General features: G+C 41.5%; 2 protein-coding genes across 4 annotated transcripts; one reads left to right on the plus strand and one right to left on the minus strand.

Moving 5' to 3' along the window:
• Positions 1 to 4,336: 4,336 nt before the first annotated feature.
• Positions 4,337 to 26,264, minus strand: tom1l2 (target of myb1 like 2 membrane trafficking protein). Of its 3 annotated transcripts, none has more exons than XM_055890251.1 (14): positions 26,172 to 26,264; positions 25,401 to 25,485; positions 24,533 to 24,761; positions 22,754 to 22,888; positions 22,452 to 22,649; positions 22,182 to 22,298; positions 21,736 to 21,869; positions 21,513 to 21,561; positions 19,346 to 19,517; positions 19,017 to 19,140; positions 18,770 to 18,848; positions 8,088 to 8,147; positions 7,609 to 7,645; positions 4,337 to 7,525 (listed from the first exon to the last, which is right to left on the minus strand). In XM_055890251.1, exons 1-14 carry the CDS (start codon positions 26,221 to 26,223, stop codon positions 7,383 to 7,385), a joined length of 1,614 nt encoding a protein of 537 aa, XP_055746226.1. In that variant the 5' UTR covers positions 26,224 to 26,264; the 3' UTR covers positions 4,337 to 7,382. The 3 variants fall into 3 exon arrangements, with proteins under 3 accessions (XP_055746226.1, XP_055746229.1, XP_055746227.1); XM_055890254.1 differs by having other exon boundaries at positions 25,401 to 25,510; positions 26,172 to 26,247; XM_055890252.1 differs by lacking the exon at positions 8,088 to 8,147.
• On the plus strand, positions 12,631 to 15,001 carry LOC129828928 (E3 SUMO-protein ligase ZBED1-like). The gene is made up of 2 exons (XM_055890250.1): positions 12,631 to 12,926; positions 13,079 to 15,001. Exons 1-2 carry the CDS (start codon positions 12,792 to 12,794, stop codon positions 14,741 to 14,743), a joined length of 1,800 nt encoding a protein of 599 aa, XP_055746225.1. The 5' UTR covers positions 12,631 to 12,791; the 3' UTR covers positions 14,744 to 15,001.
• Positions 26,265 to 26,469: the final 205 nt, after the last annotated feature.

Raw genomic sequence — 26,469 nt, forward strand, 5'->3', positions numbered from 1 at the left:
GTGTAAGAAATGAACCAGGATACAGAAGAAATATGGCAAATAGGCCTTATTTTATACCACTACAACTCTTTTTTGATAATTTGTATGGTAACGATAGCATTTTTAGTGGCACTTGGCTTCGGTGAATCTGAAATAAAATAGTGAGTTGTTTGTTACTATGTAATTACTGTTGCTTGCCATTTCTGAGTAAATTCCAAGTAAAAATCGAACGATAAAATAAAGCGTAATATCCCTCATTTCCATTTGAACCTGCCTCATTTCAGATATCCTTCAGTTACATGCCTGCTTGTCCAAGTCAGGAAGCCTTGCAGCTTTAGGTTACAGTTGAAGTTGGAAGTTTATATACACTTAGGTTGGAGTCATTAAAACGTGTTTTTCAAAAACAACACATTTCTTGTTAACAAACTATAGTTTGGCAAGTCAGTTAGAACATCTACTTTGTGCATGACACAAGTAATTTTTCCAACAATTGTTTACAGACAGATTATTTCACTTATAACTCACTGTATCACAGCTTGGAAAATTCCAGAAAATGATTTCATGGCTTTAGAAGCTTCTGATAGGCTAACTGACATAATTTGAATCAATCGGAGGTGTACCTGTGGATGTATTTCAAGGCCTACATTCAAACTCAGTGCCTCCTTGCTTGACATCATGGGAAAATCAAAAGAAATCAGTCAAGACCTCAGAATAAAATTGTAGACCTCCACAAGTCTGGTTCATCCTTGGGAGTAATTTCCAAATATCCTTCAGTTACATGCCTGCTTGTCCAAGTCAGGAAGCCTTGCAGCTTTAGGTTACAGTTGAAGTTGGAAGTTTATATACACTTAGGTTGGAGTCATTAAAACGTGTTTTTCAAAAACAACACATTTCTTGTTAACAAACTATAGTTTGGCAAGTCAGTTAGAACATCTACTTTGTGCATGACACAAGTAATTTTTCCAACAATTGTTTACAGACAGATTATTTCACTTATAACTCACTGTATCACAGCTTGGAAAATTCCAGAAAATGATTTCATGGCTTTAGAAGCTTCTGATAGGCTAACTGACATAATTTGAATCAATCGGAGGTGTACCTGTGGATGTATTTCAAGGCCTACATTCAAACTCAGTGCCTCCTTGCTTGACATCATGGGAAAAACAATAGTACGCAAGTATAAACACCATGGGACCACACAGCCGTCATACTGCTCAGGAAGGAGACGTGTTCTGTCTCCAAGAGATGAACGTACTTTGGCGCAAAAAGTGCAAATCAATCCCAGAACAGCAAAGGACCTTGCGAAAATGCTGGAGGAAACAGGTACAAAAGTATCTATATCCACAGTAAAACAAGTCCTATATCGACATAACCTGAATGGCCGCTCAGCAAGGAAGAAGCCACTGCTCCAAAACCGTCATAAAAAAGCCAGACTACGGTTTGCAACTGCACATTGGGACAAAGATCATACTTTTTGGAGAAATGTCCTCTGGTCTGATGAAACAAAAATAGAACTGTTTGGACATAATGACCATCATTATGTTTGGAGGAAAAAGGGGGATGCTTGCAAGCCGAAGAACACCATCCCAACCGTGAAGCACGGGGGTGGCAGCATCATGTTGTGGGGGTGATTTGCTGCAGGAGGGACTGGTGCACTTCACAAAATAGATGGCTTCATGAGGCAGGGAAAGTATGTGGATATATTGAAGCAACATCTCAAGACATCAGTCAGGAAGTTAAAGCTTGGTCTCAAATGGGTCTTCCAAATGGACAATAACCCCAAGCATACTTCCAAAGTTGTGGCAAAACAAAGTCAAGTTATTGGAGTGGCCATCACAAAGCCCTGACCTCAATCCTATAGAGAATTGTGTATGTAAACTTCTGACCCATTGGGAATGTGATGAAAGAAAGAAAAGCTGAAATAAATCACTCTCTACTATTATTCTGACATTTCACATTCTTAAAATAAAGTGGTGATCCTAACTGACCTAAGACAGGGAAATTTTACAAGGATTAAATGTCAGGAATTGTGAAAAATGGAGTTTAAATGTATTTTGCTAAGGTGTATGTAAACTTCCGACTTCAACTGTATGTCCCAAATGGCACCCTATTCCCTATATAGTGCACTATTGTTTTTATCAGGACCCATAGGGCTCTGTTAAAAATGTATGCACAGATAGGGAATAGGGTGCCTTTTGGGACTGAACCTTAGTAAGACCATAGACAGAACAGAACATGGTGTCCAATTCAACGTTTTGATGGATCAATCTGAGACATCCACTTGTTGTTGCAGAGTCAAAGTTATGTAAACCAACTTCAAGACCGTTATCTGTAACATCATCTAGGGGTAAACAGCCGGCTGCTTCAAAAAGCTTCTGGATCACAGACACGCTAACTAGCATATTCACATCATATTGTCCCACATTTCAGAGTTCACACTTCACAGCAGTTGTGCTTTGGGTGAAAATAAAAGGAAATAAAAATAAAAGGATTCATATGCATTTACCATGAAAGGATAGATGAGAAGACCGACAATGTCCTTAGATGACATGATAGAGAGCATGATATTCAACAGTTTCAGAAAGTCAGATAAATAGTCACCTGGACTTTATTTAATTCTTGCTCGCAATTGTAAAGACTGAATTACACAGCGTGTCATCATGACACAGCTCTGTGTTGCATGGAAGGAGCATTGCACACCATGTACACACACATGCAATGCAACTACAATGCACCGCAGCCCTGGTCAACACACACGTCAGTTTTTTTCTGCTTTGCTATGAGTGAATGGGCTGATTGATGGCAGTTGGTCCCAGTCCCGGTCCTTTCCAGCGCTGCTTGCACATAGCCATTGGCCTCAAACCCAGTTTGGCCAGCAGAGGCTGCTCACAACCTAGAATGGGAACTGTTGTCATGTTTCCATTGAAACTGAAGGGCGAGAGTAGAGAAGCATACTTTATGACATTCATTCTATTTCATTTTTTACACTGCCGCTATCAGTGGGCTCTACCACAGATGAAAGGTTATCAGTATCTTTGGTACTATTATCTACTGCAAAGATCCATTGTCGGTTATGGAATCCATTGTCCCGGTACCCCCTGTATATAGCCTCTCTGTTGTTTTATTATTGTTGCTCCTTAAATAATTTTTTTCCTATTCATCATTTTTATTTTATTTATTCCTTTTTTTGTATTCGGCGCATGTGACAAATACAAGTTGATTTGATTTGAACAGTACATTGAAAAGGGGATGGGTAAGAGACCATTGAGGTTGATAGAGGCTGGCTGACTGTAGACCCACTTGTTTTTCATTCATGTTGTTGGTGTAAGTAGGCCTATGCTGTGCTCAGACTGCTCCCTCTACACACATCCTTTAATCAAGAGCTCCTTGGTTTTAATAATTGAATTAAGAAATCTCTGTATCTATTTCAATCAGTGAGAGTACAGAGGCAGCTCTCCTCTCTCAGATGTCCTGTTATCACTATCATATTACTGGACAATACTTAAGTACTCAATCTCTTGTGGCATTATCACATGTTCTTAGGTTAAGAATTCATAAAGGTTTTGATTCCTCTAGAAATTATAATGAAAGTATTTTGGTGGATCATTCAAATCATACACATTTCCAAAATTACACTGCATAGCGTAGCCTTAAAATAAGGATTATTTTACAAGATTGAGATATTTCATATTAGACTGGCTATTCACTGAATTAACGCACTCTGCAAAAGACATGCACATTGCCACAAGAACAACATCCATCCATCGCAACATGATATAGATTCATACAATGCAAATAATATTAAAATGTACCTTCTAAAGTGAAATCCACACGGTTATGGAACAGAATAGAACTTGTGGACACATGAAGTCAGCAAGCATGTGTAAAACATGAGTTGTACAATATAGCACACCCCTGTTTTTGACCGGGCAAATACAGCAGGCAGAGTGGAGCAGAATGTGAAGAGCCAGCCATGTTCTAGGATGAGGCGATCCTAAACGACCAATGGGAGAGCCCCTAGACGACTGTCAGTTAGGGCCTGCCCCCCCAAGGAAGGAATGGGGCTGAGAAAGAAAATGGCCAAGGGGTGAGGATTAGAGGGGATACAGTGGTTCCACAGCAAGATGAATGGTCAGGGGTAACTATAGGCCAACTTAGACTAGTGTACTGTCATCTGAGGCAGAAGCCATGGGAAGGATTCCTTCTGCTCCACAGAACTGCACAGTAATGTACTTTGATTTAAATCATACACCGCCAAAACTGCACACAAATGTATCAGACGAGGTGACAGACTTGAAATCAACATAAAACTATAGTATGAAAAAAAAAAAAAAAAAAATGACAAAGTTGGAGCATATCACATACTACTATAGTTTTTTTATTGGAGTTCAACACATGCATGAGTCAAACAATATAGAGCTAGATAAACTCAGGAAACAGCCTGCACACACAAACATAAAAGTCCCTTTATGTTTAACCATACACACATATTCTTTCTAAGAGCAGGCTTTGAGGTGACCACCTGGCAAAGCTAATATTTAGATTTGCCTTAATTATACAAGATCATGTATAGAACCATAGTTCCACTGAGCAAGCCAGACCAATATCAAGCTATACATTTTATATTAAGCATATTGGATTGCACAAACAGCAATATATTTTTACTCCAATACATCAAATGTACAGGGCTACTGTCTCAGAGTAGGGCAACCCTTGTACACACACACTTAAAGTATTTCCATTCAGAGAGATGGGAAAACCTTTTAATAATGTGCAATGTCAACACTTCTATCAAAGTGTCTTTCAGAAGCGAGGTCATTTTTCTGACACCTATGTTTATCAATGTACTGCTTGTTCATCAAACCTTGGAAAAAATTTAACTCAATAGGGTTCTTTGCTTACAGTTAAACAAACCAATCACAGAGTGGACACTTGTCATAAATAGTGACATTAAAAGTTACTGTAGAGTGAAATTCATCTGAATACATTTACATAATTTTTGACATTGAATCAGCATAAGAAATTATCAAACTCCAAAAAACAGCAACAAAACATTTAACACACAATTAACATGAAAAACCCCAATCTCTCCCATAGTCATTCTGCTTTTGTACAATAAAACAATTTCAAAACAGAGATCAGAAGAAAATCCTAAATAAATTACTCCTACACTTGTCAATATTTTGCAACATTTTTCATTGATTACAGATATGTTAAATATACCAACCCGCTCAACTAGATATTTTAACAATAAAATAAGGGTAGAATAAGGTCATGAGTGACTGTCAAGTGTTACATTGTATGAAACAGCACGTGTATTATCATCAAGAAAGAGAATAAAGATCTCGGTTTGCAATACTCAATGTTCTTGCCCATACTAGTAAGTAGTGTTACCGTTTCTGAAAACATGAATGTCATTCTAAATGGTGAGAGTCTCTCACTCAGCCTCTCTTTTCAGCACTGTCACCGTTTTGATCAGCGGATTAGCCCACTGAGCTAACTGGCTAGCATCGGAGTGATGTGCCAGAACAGCTAGCAAGCCAACGAGAGACAAGAACAGGACATGGTACATAAGAGTTCAGGTGATTAAGCAATAAAATGAACAACCTTTGACACTCCAAGCAGAGACCAAACAGATCCCCTTCCCTATATTTCCTTCAAGATATTCAGAACCATCCCTTCTATAGGTTCATTTTTTTCACATCCACTTTGTAAAACATTGGTCCATAAATTGTTATTATTCAATACCAGACATACAATGTTCAGTCTGTTCAGTTTGTAGTGAAGACTACTAAAACAGGGCTTTAACAAGAAACGGTTATCTTTCTCAGACTGACTGATACAGTATACGTCTGACTGAATCTTACAGTATGATACGGTAGTGCATTCACTATGGATGTGATGCAATCATGCTTAGGTCACATGACTACATCTAGACTATGCTTTCCCAGCAGCACTGTACCTGTACTGGTCCTTCAGCATATGGATAAACAGAAAATCATTGTCAGGTAAATGGTACTACATATTTGTTAAGATAACCATAACACCTCATTTAACATAACAGTGCATTTTCTTTTAAGTGATGTTAATTATTTAGTTGTCTCACTTTAAAAAACATAAAATGTAAATTCATCATCTGAAAATAAATCAGAAATTGTATATATCTCTCCAAAATAACATTCCAGATAACATTCTAGAATTCTAAGCTGGTAAAATAAATCAATCTCTAACGGCATAGATAAGATGAGAGCATCACTCCCTAGAAATACTTCATCCCTTGAAAGCCCTGTAGTGTAATTTTGTAGTGGACAAATCACATTTCCACTTCCCTTTCCTGTTGATAACCTTTTTGGGTAAAGGCTGTAAAATGTTATATCCAGGTAGACATACTGTAACATGCTCCAATGCCCTCATAACAGATCTCCCGTCATCCACCATTTCTTTCCCTTATTCTGCTTGATTGAATATACACACAGCGATTCTAAATGTCATTATTTTACAGTTATACAACAAAGCCACACTCAAAACCATGAAGTCAAATTGATGAAACGAGACAATAGAAAATATCGACTAGGAATTAAACGCATAGTAAAAACACACAATGATCCAGCTACCTGCCCCCCATCTGACCTACAATAAAAAAGGTTAACAATAATTGTACCTAGTTTTCCTTGAATTCCCTTTGACGACCCTTCAAGGGATTGAAGGATGGATGATGTAATAATGCATGCAGTAGATTAGGGGAAAGGGATGGTTTCTTGCTGCCATAACGGAGCAGAATATGGGTGGTACTGTAGGTTGGATGTGTCTCATATTACCCTTCAGAAGAAGACCAGCCCCGGGACAGAGTGAGCTGCTGGTTTATAAAGACGGCCGTTGTTGATACTCCACAGTTCTTCAGAGGCTGGAGACTGTTCCAAACCATCAACTATTAGATAAGGAATGTTGATTATGGAATAACGTGGCTGTCTTCTCCCAAATTAAGCTGGTTTCTTTCTGAAAGAGGGGGGATATCAAAATCGAGGGTTCCCTTTGTAGTGTAGTAAACCAATGGGTAGTAGAGCGTTAAGTTTTGAAGGTAGAGAGATCCAGAGGGGGAGGATGAGAAAGTGTGTGTGCTTGTCACAGATAAAAGTCTGGGGTGACCTGGCTAGCGACTGAGGTCTCTAGCCAGGTCAGAAGTTAAGGTTAAAAGGTCTACTAAGCGAGGGGTTTTCAAACCTCTCCTCTGGGCCCCACAGTCGTTCCATGCATTTGAACTACTCAAGAGCTAACACACCTGATTCAACTTGTCAACTAACTATCAAGCCCTTGATTAGGTGAATCAACTGAGCTAGTTCAGGGCTACAACTAAATTGTGAAACATCTGGGAGTCCCCGAGGAGAGGTTTGAAAACCACTGTACTAAGCGAACAGGGCGTCATCTGGTCTTTCAGCCTTCTTCTTGAGTGTGCCTGTAGTTGCACCAGGGTCACCACTAGGGGGCGAGGGGAGGCTGGGCACCGTCTCTGCTGCCTTTGCCCGCTCTTCCAGAAACTTGTCGAACTCTAGAAGTGGAGGAAGAGAGGGATCAGAGGAGAAGATGTAAGCATATTACACATGCTAGCTAGAGGTGAATCATGTTTCCTACCTTCACTGGTCACCCCCTCTTCTCCCTCCTCTCCTTGCTGTTGAGGAAGTGAAACAAAGTTACACATTTGTCCCTCACTGACCAAAGTATGGAAACTATTTTAAGGACAATCCGAACTTACACAACCACCCTCACCACAAATCCATTTACGTTAGAGAAGTTCAATAAATACAAAGTATTACCACATTCTTACATCAAATTAAGAAAAAACAACTATGCACCAAAGAGGACAGGAACCCTTCAATACTGAAGTCATTTGTTCATGCCAAGACACACCGTTAGTATTGAAGACTACACAGGAAGCTACAATGGATCAGACACGTGATTGGTCAAGGATGAGGAAATGTGTTGAAGGACAAAGAAAGTGGAATGTGTTACAATTACATTTCGGAAGAACAAGCCGTCCAAAAATTGAGGGATGCAACAGGAATAAAGGAGAAGAGAAAAGAAAAGGCAGAATAAAATCATGATGGTCTCACCAAGTCAGTACACAGCCACTCCTCTATGTCATCCATGACAGAGGATTGGCCAACAGGAATCTACAGGGCAACATCATGGACAAACAGTGCAAAAAAAAAAAAAACATCCAAAAGAAAATGAAACAAATGGCAGAGAAAACACAAAAAGAAAATCAACTTAAATATAAATTGAAATATAATGCAAAAAGGAATACTAGAAACTCAAACAACGAATAAAAATGCTAACAAACGATTGCATTTGATAAAATGATACAAAGACCTCTGCCATTGATCGATGACATGAAGAAGTACCAATGGCACACATGAAACAGAGAGCCATGTGAAGGCTTTGCAATGCCATGCAGTGACAGTGAATATGAAGAGGCAACATCTTGAAGGCTGTATGAAACTCTGTGGGTGTGGGATGGACGTGCACTAGATGAGACTAGTCTGAGTTAGTGTAAGCTTTGGAAGATTGGTTATAGAGGAGGCCAACAGCGCACACACACCACAGCCAAGCACTGTGGAAAATAATGTATTGCCCATAGGGCTGACCCCATTTAGTCGACTGGTCGATTGTTTGGTCTATAGGCTGTTTGTTGGCTAACAGAGATTTTGTTGTTGATCGGTCGCAAATTGATTTCTTTTTTTTAGGGCACATGAGAAACCTGTGATTCACGCCCGTCTCAGTGAGTGGACTAATCCATTGTGATGGCACAATCCATCACTAAGACATACTGTATGTGCTACTGAAATGATGCAACACTAATAAAAATAAGATTGTATTACAAATGTATTTTCCGAATAGTTTGGTTTATTACTAAACATTTGCCATAGATCCCCTTTCATTTAACTGTGTATCCCCCTGATTTCTTTGCAGAAGGCACACACAAATTATCCTAATTGTAGCCTACGGTTCGTTTAGACCAGAAGCGGTGCCTCTGCTTGACAACTCTTCGCTCCAAAAGATTGGCTGATTTGTGGGCGTGAACCTATTCAAGTAAGTAAACACATTTTGAAAAAAAAAAAAAAAAAAGTAAACTGGTGTGTTATTAGCTAGCTGGTTAGCTACAGCAGGTCACTATGTGTAAGGCTAATGAGCTACTTGTTAGCTAACCAACTTTCCATACTATAGCTAAGTGAAATATCATTAACTAGTTAGCTTCATATTACACTGAACAAAAATATAAAAACACATCAGCTCAAGAAGCTGATTATACAGCATGATCATTAGACAGGTGCACCTTGTGCTGGGGACAATAAAAGGCCACTCTAAAATATGTAGTTGTCACAACACAATGCCCAGATATAGCTCGAGGGAGCGTGCAATCGACATGCTGACTGCAGGAATGTCCACCAGAGCTGTTGCAAGAGAATTTAATGTTCATGTTTACCATAAGCCGCCTCCAACGTCGTTTTAGAGAATTTGGCAGTGCATCCAACCAGCCTCACAAATGCAGACCATGTGTAACCACGCCAGTACAGGACCTCCACATCAGGCTTCTTCACCTGCGGGATCATCTGAGACCAGCAACCCTGAGACCAGTGACCCACACAGCTGATGAAACTGTGGACTTGTAAACCCGAAGGATTTCTGCACAAACTGTCAGAAACCATGCTGGTCATCTATGAACATCTTGGCTACGTTCTGTTATAATCTCCACCCGGCACAGCCAGAAGGGGAATGGCCACCCCTCATAGCCTGGTTCCTCTCTAGGTTTCTTCCTAGGTTCTGGCCTTTCTAGGGAGTTTTTCCTAGTCACCGTGCTTCTACACCTGCATTGCTTCCTGTTTGGTGTTTTAGGCTGGGTTTCTGTACAGCACTTTGTGACATCAGCTGATGTAAGAAGGGCTTTATAAATACATTTGAGATACTGTGACGAGATGCTGAGGCCCATTATCGTGCCATTCATCCACTGCCATCACCACGTTTCAGCATGATAACGCAGGGCACAATGTAGTAAAGATCTGTACACAATTCCTGGAAGCTGAAAATGTCCCAGTTCTTCCATGGTCTGCATATTCAGACATGTTTGGGAAGCTCTGGATCAACAGCGTGTTCCAGTTCCCGCCAATATCCAGAAACTTTGCACAGCCATTGAAGAAGAGTGGGACAACATTAACAGCCTGATCAACTCTATGCGAAGGAGACATGTCACACTGCATGAGGCAAATGGTCACACCAGATACTGACTGGTTTTCTAATCCACACCTTTTTTTATAAAGGTATCTGTGACCAACAGATGCATCTTTTTATTCCCAGTCATGTGAAATCCATGACTTATTTAAAATTACCGATTACCTTATGGTTCATATAACTCAGTAAAATCTTTTAAATTGTTTCATGTTGCGTTTATATTTTTGTTCATTGTAGCTTGTTATCTTGATGAGTCTAATTTACAATGATAAATAGGCCTACATGTTCCAAATGCATTTGTAGACAACAGCAATTGAAGATGGTGAATTTATTTTCTGCTCCAGCTGTCAAAGGGAATAGGTGTACTAGCTAGATAATGTCTTCCCACAACCTGCTTTATGAAAATATTCTCCAGTTTTAAGCCCTAGAGAGAAAAACTAAGACAGAGAGATAATATCCAGGCCTTAATTGTAATAAAATACAATAAACCTGTTTATTTGAGAGCTGTGAAGACCTGTCTGCAGATGAAGATGTATTTGTTAAGGTCGCAACTACTCTTCCTGGGGTCCAGCAACATTAAGGCAGTTATATACAATAAAAAATTACACCTAACACAACACATTAGGTGTGTTCCCTCAGGCCACTACTCTATCACATATCTACAATGAATGTCCCAAGATACTGCTTGCACATCCTTGTATGCCATTGTGTACTTATGTTGGCAAAATTTTATATACAACAATACAAAACATACTACAGCTTCAGCAGGCCAATCCTTCTCCTAGAGGTATGCAGGCTTCTATTCCAGCCCAGCGCTAACACACCTGATTTAACTTAACAAACCTAAGGAGTTGATAATGTGTATTATTGCTGGGCTGGAATAGAAGTCTACTCACCCAGTAGATCAGGGAGTGGAGCAAGGTTGGCCTCCTTGCGTATGGACTTTTTTGTTCACCAAGTAATTATGCTTTCGTAATAGCCTACTTACTAAGATGTCTAAAATTTACAAACAAGTTAGCTTGTACATTTTGATTCATTTAAGTGATGTGTTTAAACTTGTTTGAATTGTTAACTTAAAATATTATTCAAGATGAACTAGTGTTAATTTTCATTCATCACAGATCACAATTCTGCAAAAACAATTCTCTCTAATTTGTCTGTGTTGTTTCTCAAATTAACATTACCTTTGTATCCAGCTGTGAGCTCTCCAAAGTGAGGGAGTTTTTATTTGATTGTCCCCGTCTCAGGATATCAGCCATGTGAACCCATTGTGCAGCTTATCATAATGGTATATCACCAATGCAGCCATAGGCCTACAGTATTATGACATAACTAGCCTAATGGGTATGTGCAATCAATGTGCCCATTGTCATTGTACATCTGAAGCAGAGAACAGCTAAACTCAGTTTCCATATTGATGAGATCGATAATGCATGAGGCTAAGCATAAGCAAGATTTCCTACATGATGATTTTTATGACAATTGTTTAGTGCAACTACAACCCTTGCATTCTAGGTACAGTACATATTTTTTTTTTTAAAGCTGGCTATTTTTAGACTAATTAAAAAATGTCAAAAAATAAAAAATGTTGCGTGGGGAGATTTGTAATTCTACCTCGTTTACTTGCCGAGAATGATTTTAGAACAGAGACAAAAATCAGAATATCAATTGCATGGAGGATTGCAGATGATGTTGATCAAATTTAAATTTGTCACATGCATCGAATACAACAGGTGTAGACATTACAGTGAAATGCTTTCTTACAAAGGTGGGTCAAGAGATTTGCAAAGCTACAATTTCCTTTAACCAAATTACCCATTCATGTAGGCCTATTTATTTGACAGGTAGTAAGCTATAATTGTCAATGTCATTAGACAATGAAAGAGCCATAAGATAATGAGAATCATAATGTTAAGATACCATAACCCAATTAGTAGCATATTACATGAGAAATGCAAGCTTTGTAAATTATACACTGTTATAATTTGTGTTACTGGTGATTTCTATCCTTTGGTGGACACATTTCACAATTGGTGGCTTTGATCACAGTTTTGAGGTCTAGGTTGCTTGATTTTCATAGCTAGCTAGCAGCACAAGCAAACAGTGATGTGCAAATCTCTCTTCACCCACCATTAACAGCACCAACAATCTCTGCAATCCTCCTCCATGCCATTGACCTTGTGACTTTGTCTCTCTATTCTAGCAAAGCAAAATCATATAGAATTGGAAAACCCGACATGGCAATGATTTACGTTCCTCCATCTGTTTTGGTTGTGCTGGTCTGGAACTAAATGACAGGTGGAACTGTTCCATAAAAGGAATATTTTGAAGCAAACATCTGCTCCTCACCTGATTGGTTAACATCAGCAGTGGCCGCGTGCAATTTGCATAAAGTAGAGCTGAACTTTCTATCGCACCACTAGCAGGGTTTGCGCCCCTCACCTTCCCACAATCCCATGTGCATCGCTCCGCGTGCTCCCGTTGAAGATGAATGGGGGCGGAACTTCGTCTGGCGAATTCGGAAGCGGTGTAAACCCTACCAGTACATAACGTAGCTACTTCATAATCTTATTGGGTCAAATTAAGACATGTCGAAAAGGTCTGCAGTATGGCAGCATTTCATTGTTGTAATGGATGACGCCAAAAAAGTGGAATGCAAACTCTGCAAACAGCGGTTTGCTTACCATAGTTCGACAACGAATATGACATATCACTTGAAAACAGTAAGTTAGCCTACTTTGTTTTTCTAGTTGCATGCTAAAACAGTGACAGGGTTTATATGCATGTGAACATCTCCAAATAATGTAATAACAATGGTATACATAACTCATTCAAATGTAGGACTACTTAAATTTTAAACTTCGTGTATTTATAGGCGCATCCCCAGTACAGCACGAGCGCCTCCACTGCTAGCTCAGGTTTAACCCAAACCACCTTGGAGCAGAATTCCCCAATCTCAGAAAAAAGAAAGAGCGAGATAACCGATGGTATCGTGGACTTCATTGCCTTGGACATGAGACCTGTTAACCTGATAGAGGGCGTGGGATTTAAGGATATGATGAAAATCTTGGAGCCTGGTTACACTGTTCCTAAGAGAGAGACTGTTATGCATGCTCTGACAGCGAAATATGAGATCACAAAAGAGAAGGTTTTGGAGTCTATAAAAAACAGCCAGGCAGTAAGTTTTACAACCGACATGTGGACCTCACTGAGAATGGAGTCTTACATGACCGTAACTGCCCATTTCATTACGGAGGCCTGGGGACTGCAGTGTCTTGTGCTGGAGACAAAGCAAATGGAGGAGAATCACACCGCCGCCACCATTGCGCAGAGACTCGGAGAAGTGGCCGACAAATACGAAATCCCAGGATGTAAAAGGGTCGCTGTGGTACACGACAACGCCGCAAATATGGTTTTGTGTGCAGATATACTGGGGCGGGAGGGGAAATGGGCAGGCGTTAAAGGAATCAGATGTGCTGGACACACCCTACAGCGGTGCATCAACGCCACTCTCAATCAAGACCCCATCTGTCGCACTGTGGTTGCAGCCAGACACCTTGTGGCTCATTTTAAGAAGCGAACAAAAGCCAGAAAGGGACTAAAGGAGAAACAAAAAGAACAAAAGGTGGTTGAACATGTCCTGATCCAAGACGTTTCCATGCGGTGGAATTCTTCTCAGACCATGTTAGCGCGTCTGATAGAACAGAGATGGCCTGTAACAGCAGTGCTCTCCGACCCCAACTACACTGGGAAAAATGAACGCAACCTTGATCTCACCCCAGCGCAATGGAACATGGCAGAGGACATTTCAAATGTGCTGAAGCCCATTGTCACCCTGACTGAGCTGCAGTCCGAGGAGGAAAATGCATCCTTATCTGCAACCATACCCATGCTAGCCAACCTCAAACGCCGCCACTTGGCACCAGTGGAGGACGACAGCCCCACCACTAAGAGTCTTAAAACAAGGCTGGTGGAGGAATCTGACAAAAGATGGCAGCTCAAAGACCGACTATTTGAGAGTAGTATATACGTCCAAGCAGCAGTCGTAGACCCCCGCTTCAAGCTGCTTTCATTCCTTGACGATGCAAAACGGGACGTAGCCTACATCAACGTGTCCCAGCTGGCCGACCGGTTGAGCGCTGAGGGAGACAGAGACAGCTCTACACCCACGGATAAAGAGGTACCCGCACCAAAAAGAAAAAAAACGGACAAGGAGCGGGAGATTGATATGCTAATGTGTGGAGATGAGGGAGAGAAAGAGTTTCAGGGGGATAGCAAAAAAGAAGTTAAGTATTATCTCCAAGATAGAACAAAAGTCGACGCTGGACCACTAGCTTGGTGGGGGAAAAATGAGGACAGGTATCCGAAGCTGGCCAGAGCAGCGAAATACCTCCTCTCGATTCCGGCGACCTCCACTCCATCAGAGCGGATATTTTCCAAGGCAGGGTTTATATTCAATAAAACGAGGAGCTGCCTTCTGCCCGAAAATGTTGACAAGCTGGTGTTCCTGTCGCATAACTTGAAAAGATTGGGGAAGTAGGCTAAGCGGCAGCCCAGGTCTATGTGAGTAAGTAGGCTAGTCCGATACAGTTGACAGATGGAGAAGATGAAGCTATTATGCTAAATGTTTGGAATAGCCTATGCTTATTTTTGTAGCCTAGGCCTATACAAGCCATTTTATATGTTTATGTGTTCAGCATTAGTTTAAGCTTATGTTTATACCATTTGGGGCTACAACTTGCTCTTTTGTTATTCATGCATTTTATTCATAATTAAACATTTACTGTTTAATGTTCAACTCTGTTGATTGAATACTAGGCCCACTGGCTGTAACTGCTGCTTTTCGTTATTTTAATTAAGCACAATTTAAAATTGTTAAATTTGTTATGTTCTTAATCGGATATCTCCATTTTGCAATATCATATCTGAGAGACAGCCAGTGATAAGCTTAGCTTTTTTTAAGCTAGGCTACTGTAGGTATAATTCAGATTGTTAAGTACCATTAGAAAGTTGTTACCTGCTTGTGGTAAAACAAGGCCCCTGTGGTGTATAATCAGAGGTCCAGGCAGACTGACAAATGAAATGCTAATTTCTAGTGACTTGAGAAATGGACAAATATTAACTTAAAATTGGCAAATTTACAAGGCTTTAGAGGGGCCTTGCAGAGTTGCATCTATTATGTATGGTACAGTCCAATCCGTTTTAGGGCCATTCATACTGTACATCAATGTGACATTATATATTCAATTAATGTGTATATTAACAACCATTTTGTACTCCCTCTGCTACTGTATGAGTAATTTCCTAGTATTTCTCACTTCCCATGTCAGGTTGTTACCACTGCTGCTCTACATACTGTATGGTTTGAAACTAAAACATATTTCCAACTTAGTAACCAGCAAAGTGCACAGTTAAACTGATTTACATATATGCATGAAAGGTCAAACAAAAGTTCAAGCTTCACTCTACAAAATTATAACAGAATATATGGCTGCCTCTCTCCTGCATGATATGAACACATGAAGTACACCCTCTAGAGCACAGGTGTCAAACTCATTCCACGGAGGGCCGAGTGTCTGCGGGTTTTCGCTCCACCCTTGTACTTGATTGATGAATTAACATCACTAATTAGTTAGGAACTCCCCACACCTGGTTGTCTAGGGCTTTATTGAAAGGAAAGACCAAAAACCTGCAGACACAAGGCCCTCCGTGGAATGAGTTTGACACCCCTGCTCTAGAGTCTAGACCAGGGGTGTCAAACTCAAATACCCAGTGGGCCAAAATGTAAAACCTGAACAAAGTCGCGGGCCAACATTGAACCTTTTAATATGGACCCAAACAAGTTTTGCTTTAACATTTAATATGGAACAAGCATCGCTTATTACCATACAATATATAATTTAATAGTGGAGACATGCAAAATCGAATTTCAAATGAAAACACAATGCCATTAATTTATTAAATAAATAAAATTTAAATAAAAATCGTATGCCTCTTTTCTATTTGCAGCCTTCTGATTTAAATACCAAAATAAACTTTTTCCTCTGGCTAATAATTTTACAAATAAAATGATAATAAATCAACCATTCAAGCCCATGCCTTGTAGCAAGAAAAAGTGCACAAAGAAAACGTTAATTATTGCACACTGATCTAATCTGATGTGCCCAAGCCAGATACCTGGCATCTCTTCTTGGATGCTAGTTCATCAATTTCTGGGCTCAGGCTCTGAGCTGAAGAAATCCTCAGTATCGAGCGAAGGTGTTCATCAGTCAGACGTCTCCTGTGAGTTGTTTTGGTCATCTTCATCGAGGAGAAAAGTTGCTCGCATAGATAAGTGCTGCCGAACATGGAGAGCATCTGAGCAGTTTGGGTGCGGAGCTGAGGCATTTTGTCAGGGATGAACCGTGGAAACTGTGCGGCGCCCACAGCATCATACTTTGACTTCAGCGTGTCGTTGCACTGGAGTTCAATCAGCTCCATTTGGATGTTGGTTGGTGCATTTTCCACATCAACTGCGAAGGGATTACTAAGCAGTTCAAACCTACATTTCTGGACATCGAAGACGGCAAATCGCCGGCTAAACTCAGCGGCGAGAACACAGTTTTTCAGCAAACTGTGCGCATGGGAACACGGCGGTAGAGATTCATCATGCACTTTTTCACGAACTCTCCCTCATTAAAGGGCCGGGCTGATTTTGCGATCTCTGCTGCCACTATATAACTAGCCTTTACAGCAGCCTCACTTTGTGATGTGGCTTTTTTGAACATATTCTGTTGTGAAACCAAACTTTTTTTTTCATCTCCTCTACTTTCTGGCTCCTTTGAGTCATGTCCAGGTCCTTGTATTTGTCATGGTGTTTCGTTTCATAGTGTCGTCTAATGTTGTACTCCTTACAGCCACGTTGACTCCACAAACAAGACAAACAGGTTTGTCTTTTACATATGTAAACAGATATTCTGCCTCCCACTTGTCCAGAAAGCTCCTGTTTTCTGCCTTTCTTTTCACCTATTTTGGGAAGGGATAGCGCGCTAACAGTTGTAGCGTCTATGTTGCTATGACTACTGTCACAGAGGAGAGGGCGTTTCTGGGTCCTGTCCTGATTGGCGCGTGAAAACAACAGCAGAGCATTATGGGATTCGTAGTATTAGCGGTGAATGCGCTGTATAATACCGGCGGGCCAGCTCTAGTAGTAATTTGGTATTGTCTCGCGGGCCAAATATAATTACCCCGCGGGCCCAGAGTTTGACACCCATGGTCTAGACCATGGATGGGTAACATGGGAAGGGGGGGGGGGGGGGGTAGGCAGACCTTACAGTGAAATTCTTACTTACGAGCCCCTAACCAACAATGCCGTTTCAAAAAAATACAGATAAGAATAAGAGATAAAAGTAACAATTTCACAAAAATCTGAACTCATCACGAGAGGCTGAAGTAGCTCTGGTTTGTGTAGACGTCCATACACACACCTGGAGTCAGAGCCGGCCCTAGCCTTCTGGGGGCCCTAGCCACCTTGGTAATTCAACCATGATTAGTAGTAAGTTTAGGTAGCTGGCTAGACAATTTTACCTATAAAAAAAATATTATAAATGTAGCTCACATGGGCTAATTGAGTGACTGACAGAGGAAAAACTACTGATGCACAACCACATTTCAAAATTGCACTGTGTATTCTACTACTCCACCTCTCAAAAGTAAGTTGAGCCCCCAACTGAGTTAATAAATAATTGACTTGCTTCTAACATTAGGGGGGCATGTCCCCTTCTAAAGTTCTAAGGAAAGGGGAATGGAACAATAATCAACATCAAATGGTACTCTCGTCCGGCAGCTTTTTCCTGACATGGCAAAAATGTCTGTGTAGCACACAGTTCCCCACTCCTCTGCCACAGGTGTGTGGAACTGGCTCATTAGGAGTGCTGTTGTGGGTGTGGAGCGCGGCCGATGCAGTGGCCCTCCAAGGTGCTGAACTGAATCTTCAGTGAACTTTCTCTACAGCATTGGCTAGCGGTTGCTCTCCGTGGTTCTGAAAGATAATCTTCAGTGCGCCGTTGAATTGGGTCGGGAACAGGTTCTTGATCTCTGGCTCCCTCTTTTGTGTCTTAATTATTTCAACAGTGCGCTTAAAGCATCAGAGAAGCTCAGTGCATATAGTTTGTTTTCTTAAAACACATAGGGTGCGTCTATGTATGGAAAAAATGCACATTTAAATAGTTCCACCAATCGATTGGTCGACTAAGATTATATATTTTTTTACGTCGGGGAGAGCCTTTGACAGTGTAACAGCACATTGAATGTAAAAGTTAAACGTCATCCTTAGTGATGTTAGGGGCGGCAGGTAGCCTAGTGGTTAGAGCGTTGGGCCAATAACCGAAAGGTTGCTACATCGAACCCCCGAGCTGACAAGGTCAAAATCTGTCATTCAGCTCCTGAACAAGGCAGTTAAGCTCACTGTTCCTAGGCCGTCATTGTAAATAAGAATTTGTTCTTAACTGACTTGCCTAGTTAAATATTATTATATCTTTTTTTAAAGTAGTGCACTTCTAAAAGGTTGGTCAGCCAGAGTACTCACCCCTCCTGCAGGCTGCCGCCTGACTTCCAGAAGAGGCAGCCCAATCCCACATACAGCATTACGGTCCTCTAGAGGAGCTCTGCCAGGAGAGAGTTAGTGTTTAATGACCACACGAACACAACATTCAGATAGAGATGTATTGTGTAGAACATATCAGTCATGTAGAATTGTGTATGCTCTGTCCATTACAAGCCTAGGAGGTAAGGGCTAATCTCTGAACGGGATACCAAGTGTGAAGCGTTCTTACGTCACGAGTGTCTCGGTGGTCAGAGGCAGAGCTCCGGTCCTGGTCTGGGCGAACATGTCAAAGTCGTCCTGAGGCTTACAGCTGGGCAGAGAGCTCAGAGTGCTGCTCACACTGTCACCCACATCTGAGGCACAACAAAAGGACATCAGTTATATTGTTCAGACATAATCAAATGTGAATTGCATGTGTTAAGAACATGTTATATTGCTGAAGGACCTGGTAAACAGTTCAAAGAGAACAAATTAATCAGCACTCTTACAGTGGATTTGTCTTTTACTAAATAGACTTGGATAGGGCGGATGTACAGTAACAGAGTCCAGGGAACATACCAAGGCCGGCTAGCCGAGAGGCCAGGGAGGCAGGTGAGGAAGGCCGTGCAGCAGGGGTGGTGTAGAAAGGGGGCAGGCTGGACGGAGGAGTGGCGGTGACCATATTGCTGACGACTGCAGGAGAGCCAGGGCCCAGATCTATCAGGTTGTCCTCTGTAGCCTCACTGAGGACCTGCAAACCAGGGATATGAGAATGAGTGTGAGCGCACGTGAGGGAGTCAAATCATAATCAAATTTTATTAGTCACATGTGCCAAATACAACAGGTGTAGGTAGACCTTACAGTGAAATGCTTACTTACGAGCCCCTAACCAACAATGCAGTTTCAAAAAAAATACAGATAAGAATAAGAGATAAAAGTAACAAAAGTAAGTAAAATAACAATAGCGAGGCTATATACAGGGGGGTACTGATACAGATTCAATGTAAGGAGGCACCGGTTATTTGAGGTAGTATGTACATGTAGGTAGAGATATTAAAGTGACTATGCATAGATGACAGAGTAGCGTTTGTGTAAAGAGGGGGGGGCACTGCAAATAGTCTGCGTAGCCATTTGACTAGATGTTCAGGAGTCTTACGGCTTGGGGGTAGAATATGTTTAGAAGCCTCTTGGACCTAGACTTGGCGCTCCGTGCGGTAGCAGAGAAAACAGTCTGACTAGGGTGGCTGGAGTATGACAATTTTTAGGGCCTTCCTCTGACACCGCCTGGTATAGAAGTCCTGGATGGCAGGAAGCTTTACCCCAGTGATGTACTGGGCCGTTCACACTACCCTCTGTAGAGCCTTGTGGTTGGGGGCCGAGCAGTTGCCATACCAGGCAGTGATGCAACCAGTCAGGATGCTCTCGATGGTGCACGTGTAGAACCTTTTGAGGATCTGAGGACCCATGACAAATCTTTTCAGTCTCGAGGGGGAATAGGTTTTGTCGTGCCCTCTTCATGACTGTTTTAGTGTGCTTGGACACTTTTAAGAGTATGAAAGACCACTTTTAGGAGCCCACTCCAAACCGACTGCCAATTACATTTCCCATTATAGTCACTACAACAAACTAGTCGCGAAGGGGAGAGGGATTACACAAAAAGGGCCCGACACCTGGCATTAGTTTTGTTCATCAATTTGACCAACAACAAAATGTTTCGCTAGAAAAGAAAGTCTCAGGCAAATAAAGCACATACGAATGTGAGAGGTCAGGGAAAATCCTAGGTTAGCTGGAGAAAAGCATGAATATGCCCATGAATGAGGAACAGTTGTAGTTTGTGGGAGTTCTGGTTAAGCGGGTAGGTACTCAGCCAGAAACAGTTAGTAAGAGAAATGCAATAAGATTTGATTGTGGCGAAAAATGAGCTGTTGTGTGCTTCTATGATTTGTCATTAATTCGTGCGCAGCGCCTAGTTACCACAGCAATGAACTTTGCACTGGGTGTTGTTTTTTTTCTTTTGGCTGTGTAACAGAACCTTGAGAAAGATGGGTGGTTGTGGGGTAGGGGTTGGGGTTGGGGGCATCTTTAGCCAGTAAGTAGATGTTGCCCCCCTGATCTACGATCAGCTTAACCTCCCTGAATCACAACTTTAACCATACAAGGAGGAAAAATCAAAACTGATCTTAGATCAATGTCTAGCGACAACTTCATCATACTCCTAGCTTTAGACCATCTCTGGGTCAGTTACTGAGAGGGCTGTGCAGTTAAAACATGCCATTTGGAGCAGATGGGATATACAGGGTCAATGTCATTCATTGATGTTTTAACAGTGTCACTTGGTGTCCAAATACATGCGACATACTAATTATTGGGGTGACTTTCATACTTGCCTGTCTTAGCTAGCCATAAGAAAAAAAATACCATTAACATGCCTGGGCAACACGCCACGGTCAGCGTGGGCATGATATTAATGGTACGGACAGCAACAGATGATCTAACATGTAACATGCCGTAGCCTACATCTCTACACAGAACAGTCGGTCTTTTAGTCAGACTCAATGACATTAGAATGGCAAAACATTTGTAAGAAACAGGCACGCTATGGAAGACAAAGTATCAAGCAGAGATAGGAATAACATTATGCATTTGCATGCGCCAACCATGTACAAATAAGGAAGTGATGTCCTTGTTTGTGTGTGTGTGTGGGGGGGGGGAGGGTTACTGCCTATGGCCGTCACTGCTAACTCACCCCATTGTTGATACCCTGAGATGCTCTGCCTGACCGGAACCTCTCGTACCTGAGAGAAATGAAATTAACGTATCAAAATAACTGGTCCACGCTTGTTCATAACAACTGTTACATGAAGTCCTCCATGCCGCTCATAGGAGAAAGGTGTTATTTTAGACAAATGTTAGCCATCGCTCCGTGATGAGAGATGTTAGTGTGTGTGTGTGTGTGTGAGCTAGCCTACCTGTCGTAGCGTAGGAAGATGTTGTTGAGGTCGTCGTTGACGTGCAGTAGCTCCTCTGTGACCTCCTCGTTAGACACACAGGAGATGAGCTCCACTATCCTCTGCTGCATGGCCCGGCATGTCCGGTTCAGCTCCTACAAACATCACGCACAGGTTTACACACAGCAGCGTTACCCAGTCTGACATTAGCTGTATAAAGGGCTAGACCCGGGGTTGTCAGAGATCTGAAAGGATCTGATGGCATTAGTGCTTTCATGGTGTACCAACTGCAGAAAAAGGAAACTACCTGTACAAACATTGAAAGCGCTCTCTCTAGTGGTCTGGGAATACCCTTTTCTGTCAATCATCTTTTCTGTTTGTCAAGAAACCAGACCCTATAAATAAACTAACAATACCAGAGTCGAAGCTGACGTCATACAGTCAGAGAAAGGGGGCTGGCATCTAACCTGCAGGAGCTCGTGGTCCGAGGGGTCCTCCTGTCCAGGAACCATCTCTGTCAGCATCTCTGACATCACCTTGGTGTTGCCACGCACGATGTCCAGCTCACTGCGCAGCCGGCAGATCTGGACAGCAGAGGGAATAAAATGCCAACTCCTCTCAGATCCATCTCCTTGAACCTTAGAATGCAAGCTATCCAGAAGATTTTAAACGCCTTTTCCCAAATCTGGTTAGGGAACAGATCTTGCAACTGTAATGGCTATTCACTGACTCAGTACCTGGTCAGGTGAGGGGTTGATAGACCCAGAGGCGCCGAGGCTGGGGACCTGAGGGGCGGAATAGATGGGAGGGACAGATGCTGCAAAGGGTGGGGTGGAGACAGCATGGGGAGGAGGCTGCTGGTGGGGGATAGGCTGGGCTGGGGGAGGGGCGGTGGCTTTCAGTGTGGCTTGGTTCACATCAGAGCCAGTCGACAGCTTTAAATGAAGAAAAAAAATAAACATTACAACAAAATAGCAGCTGGATTCTCATACTCAATATAGAGTAAGGAAATGCATGCAAATGGATGTGACAGTCCTACTCGTTGAGGAGTGTGGATTGGAGATAGGGTCTCCAGGTCAGACATAGGGAACTCAATGCCTTTCCTCTTCAGCTCCTCATAGATATGGACCACACCCGTCAGGTCTGGACTACTCCTGAACGCGTCAGCCCACGCCTGGGAGACGGGTTGAATGAGAAAGACAAACGTTATCCTAACCTTGTCATGTCTGTCAGTGCTTTATTCAGGTAGCCCTTTACACTCGTACCCATATACGGGTTGAAGACTATGTATTTTGAAAGAGACACTGAGGATTATACTAAATACTGCTTTGATGTCATAAAAGCAAGCAAAACACCCATGAGTCCAAATGTGCACTCCACATTTCCATATTATAAAACTCATGTTAAATAGTGTCAACATTTATGATCACTATGTTTGATGTAGTTACAAGATATGGCGTCACCCTGGGTTGTTCTGAACAGAATTAGTCTTGTCTATTGTGAAGAAAATTTGCCACAGTACACGCACCTCATTGCAATGCGCAGTAAAATAATGATCTGTTTCCTGAATTGCATTGTGAAAGCCTAACACCGTAATATTGTATAACTTATCTAGTCATGTTAGCAATAGAACAAGCTTTCAAATGCTGCCCACCTGACCCAGATTTACAATGGACCGTTTTTTGGATTGCATAAACAACAATTGTGTGATGGCAGGGATGCAGAGTTGTGTTCCAAACAAAACTACAAGTGCGCTTGCTCTATTTCCTGAAGTGCACAGCTTGGGGGGGGGGGGCACATTATAGTTGAAGACTTTTTTTGAGTCATAAGTGCATTTAAATGACTTAGGAACTGTGCACAATTGAGGTGAGGTGTGTGACCAATTGGAGACACCAGTTAGTCCGCTCGCTCAGACCCTTGTCATTTAGTTGTCTTATGTTGCACCTATACATAATTTTTCTGGAATATTCTTATGTTACTGAATGTATCCAGAGTATTTTCAGATTTCGATGTCAACAAATGATGCGAAAAGTACAGTAATGTAAAATGCTAAATAAAAATCGACAGTTTGGATTCAGTCTTGTGTCAGGTGAACTGTTGTCCTCACCTTTGGTCTAATCATTTTTCCAGAATCTCCTAACTATTACTTTTCAATTGATACCATGATTATGCATATGCTTTTCATTTTTCTAGAAGAAACATTTCCATTTAGCCCTTCATACATGTGTAGAGAATTAACTGGTCAAAGTATTTAGGTCAAGGGTGTCACAAATGACATTTACACTACCACAAAAGCTCTTGTTGGCTGAGCAAAGAAGCATGTGAGCATCTTGGGTGTATCATTACACATTCATCCTTGTGAGAAAACAGTGCCGCGTTTGTAATAACACTTGCATGTGGTCTGGTGAAAACCATTAAAGTTCCATCAACAGCCGCCATCTTAGTGGGAAACTAGAGGTCACCGGAGGCAATCGGCCAGGGTTACCTAAGATCCCCATGGTAACACCTGGCTGCAGGTAGCACAACACCTGAGGCCCTGCCTGAAGAACACTGGATCCCCCAGGGCTGCAGCCACAGGCAACCAACACCTTTCCTCAACTAGCTCATACAGAGCAGTACAATATACTCTGAAAGCACTTCCATCTATTTGCTCAAGGACAAACTATCATCATCTCCTAACACAACTATGTCAGAATACTTTTAAAAAATGTGGTTTATCAATAAAAGCTTCTTCTACTAGCTTTATCACCAAAGTTGTCACAAATAAATAAAAACATGTCATGCATAAACTCTCACCCATAAGTGTGTGATCCCTTACCTGGATCAAGGCAAGCACTTTGTCTTGTACGATAGTGGGAGGGTTGTTTTTGGGGGAGATGATTTTTACAAGCACGCCATCTATGAAGTCTCTGCTGGTGACGAGAGCATGAAAACGATGCCCGCAGTTCTTCACACATGTCTCCAGGACGGTGAGTGCCAGCATCACCTCCCTGTAGTTCTTGTTCCCGTTCAGCCTCTTCTTCATTGCCCTGATGGCATCCTTGGGCCTGCAGCATCAACACACAGCAAAGAGCAGAGAACAGGGTGAGATTGGGAGAAGACAAACACACATGATGACTACAACATACCATCTACTACTGCGTAGTAACTGCACCACCAAGCATCATTTACCCATTTTGACTGAAATAATGTTATTAATACTTTAAAGGATTTATTTAACAGGCAATGCTTTCCTAAAAATGGCCTAGGCTACACTAATGCAGATACATCATTAACAATGGTAGGTGTGGCCTTCCCTTGAATTCCTGATACAGAGGGCTTTAACAAACTGATGTCATATTATGAGATAAACTGGGAGTAGGGGTAAATCCACCTTCCCTAATTTACCACCCACTTATCAAACAGAAAATGGACTTCAACACTTTTACAAACAAGTTTAATGGACCAGATAGCTATCCAAGCCCTAGATAGTAGGCCAGCACTTGGATCAAATCCTTTATTGCTTCTGATAAGAGGCAAGGCAGAGCGAGAGACCTTCACAGAGAAAGTGTGGCCATATTCACATGTAGTTAAGTCACTAGGGACAAATTATCAAGTCCATGTCACAAAGCTCCAGAATAGGTCTAAAGTGTGTTTTTTAATGCACATAATTCATTAGCCTAGTTAGAATGCACTTTTCTACTCACCCATCCTCGGTTTCATTGATGATGTCACATATTTCCATATTGAGGGCCCAGTCCTCACTCTGAAGGGAGCCATCAGTGGCTCTCTCTAAAGACAGAACATTAAATTCCCCCTCGTCAGAGCAGGAGAAAATTGTAATTTGAAAACAATATCCTTTTCATGATTGCAATGATCACACATGCTAATTTTTTGCTAGCTAATTAGCTCAGTCACAGCAACGCTATACTAATTTAGCTAGCTAATTTACTTAAGTTAGTTACCCAGTCATGTACTGGGTAGGCTTGCTATGCCGCTGTGCCTTGGGTTCTCGAGAACTAACTAGCTAATTTAGCAGTGGTCCAGCTGTCAAATACATGATATTCCACATGGTTCATTCGAATAGCTAGCCAGCCACATACAAACAGTTATCGCGACCAGATACAGACAGTAACGCTAGTTAACGTTAGCTAGATTAACTTAAGTAGCGAGTGTAAATGAATAAAGTGCAACAAACGGAATATGCCCACCACGACCTAGCAAGATTACCACGAACTATTGCTTATGCTTACATTGATGAATATATAACTAGTTAACAACATATTTCTTGCCAAGGTAACCAGCTTGGAAATAACCAAAATGAATGCTAGTCAACTGGTTAGCTTCGCGTATGGGTCGATAGCCAATGAACTTAGCTAAGTAAGAATCAAATGTCATAACGATTCAAAAATGTGAAACACGATTATCTACAGATTCCTTTCAATCACAGTTTGTTTAAAAAAATTAAAACAACTTACCAATACAATGTCCCACCGGAGTACTGTATGGATTTCCCAAAAGGAACTCCATCTTGATCGACAACAAACAATTTGTACGATTCACTTCATGGAAAAGATACAGTATGCCCCGCCCATCAAGCAATTTCATTGGCAGAAAAATCCAGTATGTCAATCTGATTGGGCAGCATAAACGTCGATCATTATATTGCAGACCATTGTAAATAATGACATCCATCACTGCATTCATGAGTCTTAAGCAGTACTACATGAAGAAAAACCAGATAAAAATAATTTTATGTTGAAAAAATGTTTGTGA

The sequence above is a fragment of the Salvelinus fontinalis genome, chromosome 30, assembly GCF_029448725.1.
Source record: "Salvelinus fontinalis isolate EN_2023a chromosome 30, ASM2944872v1, whole genome shotgun sequence".
Lineage (NCBI taxonomy): Eukaryota > Metazoa > Chordata > Actinopteri > Salmoniformes > Salmonidae > Salvelinus > Salvelinus fontinalis.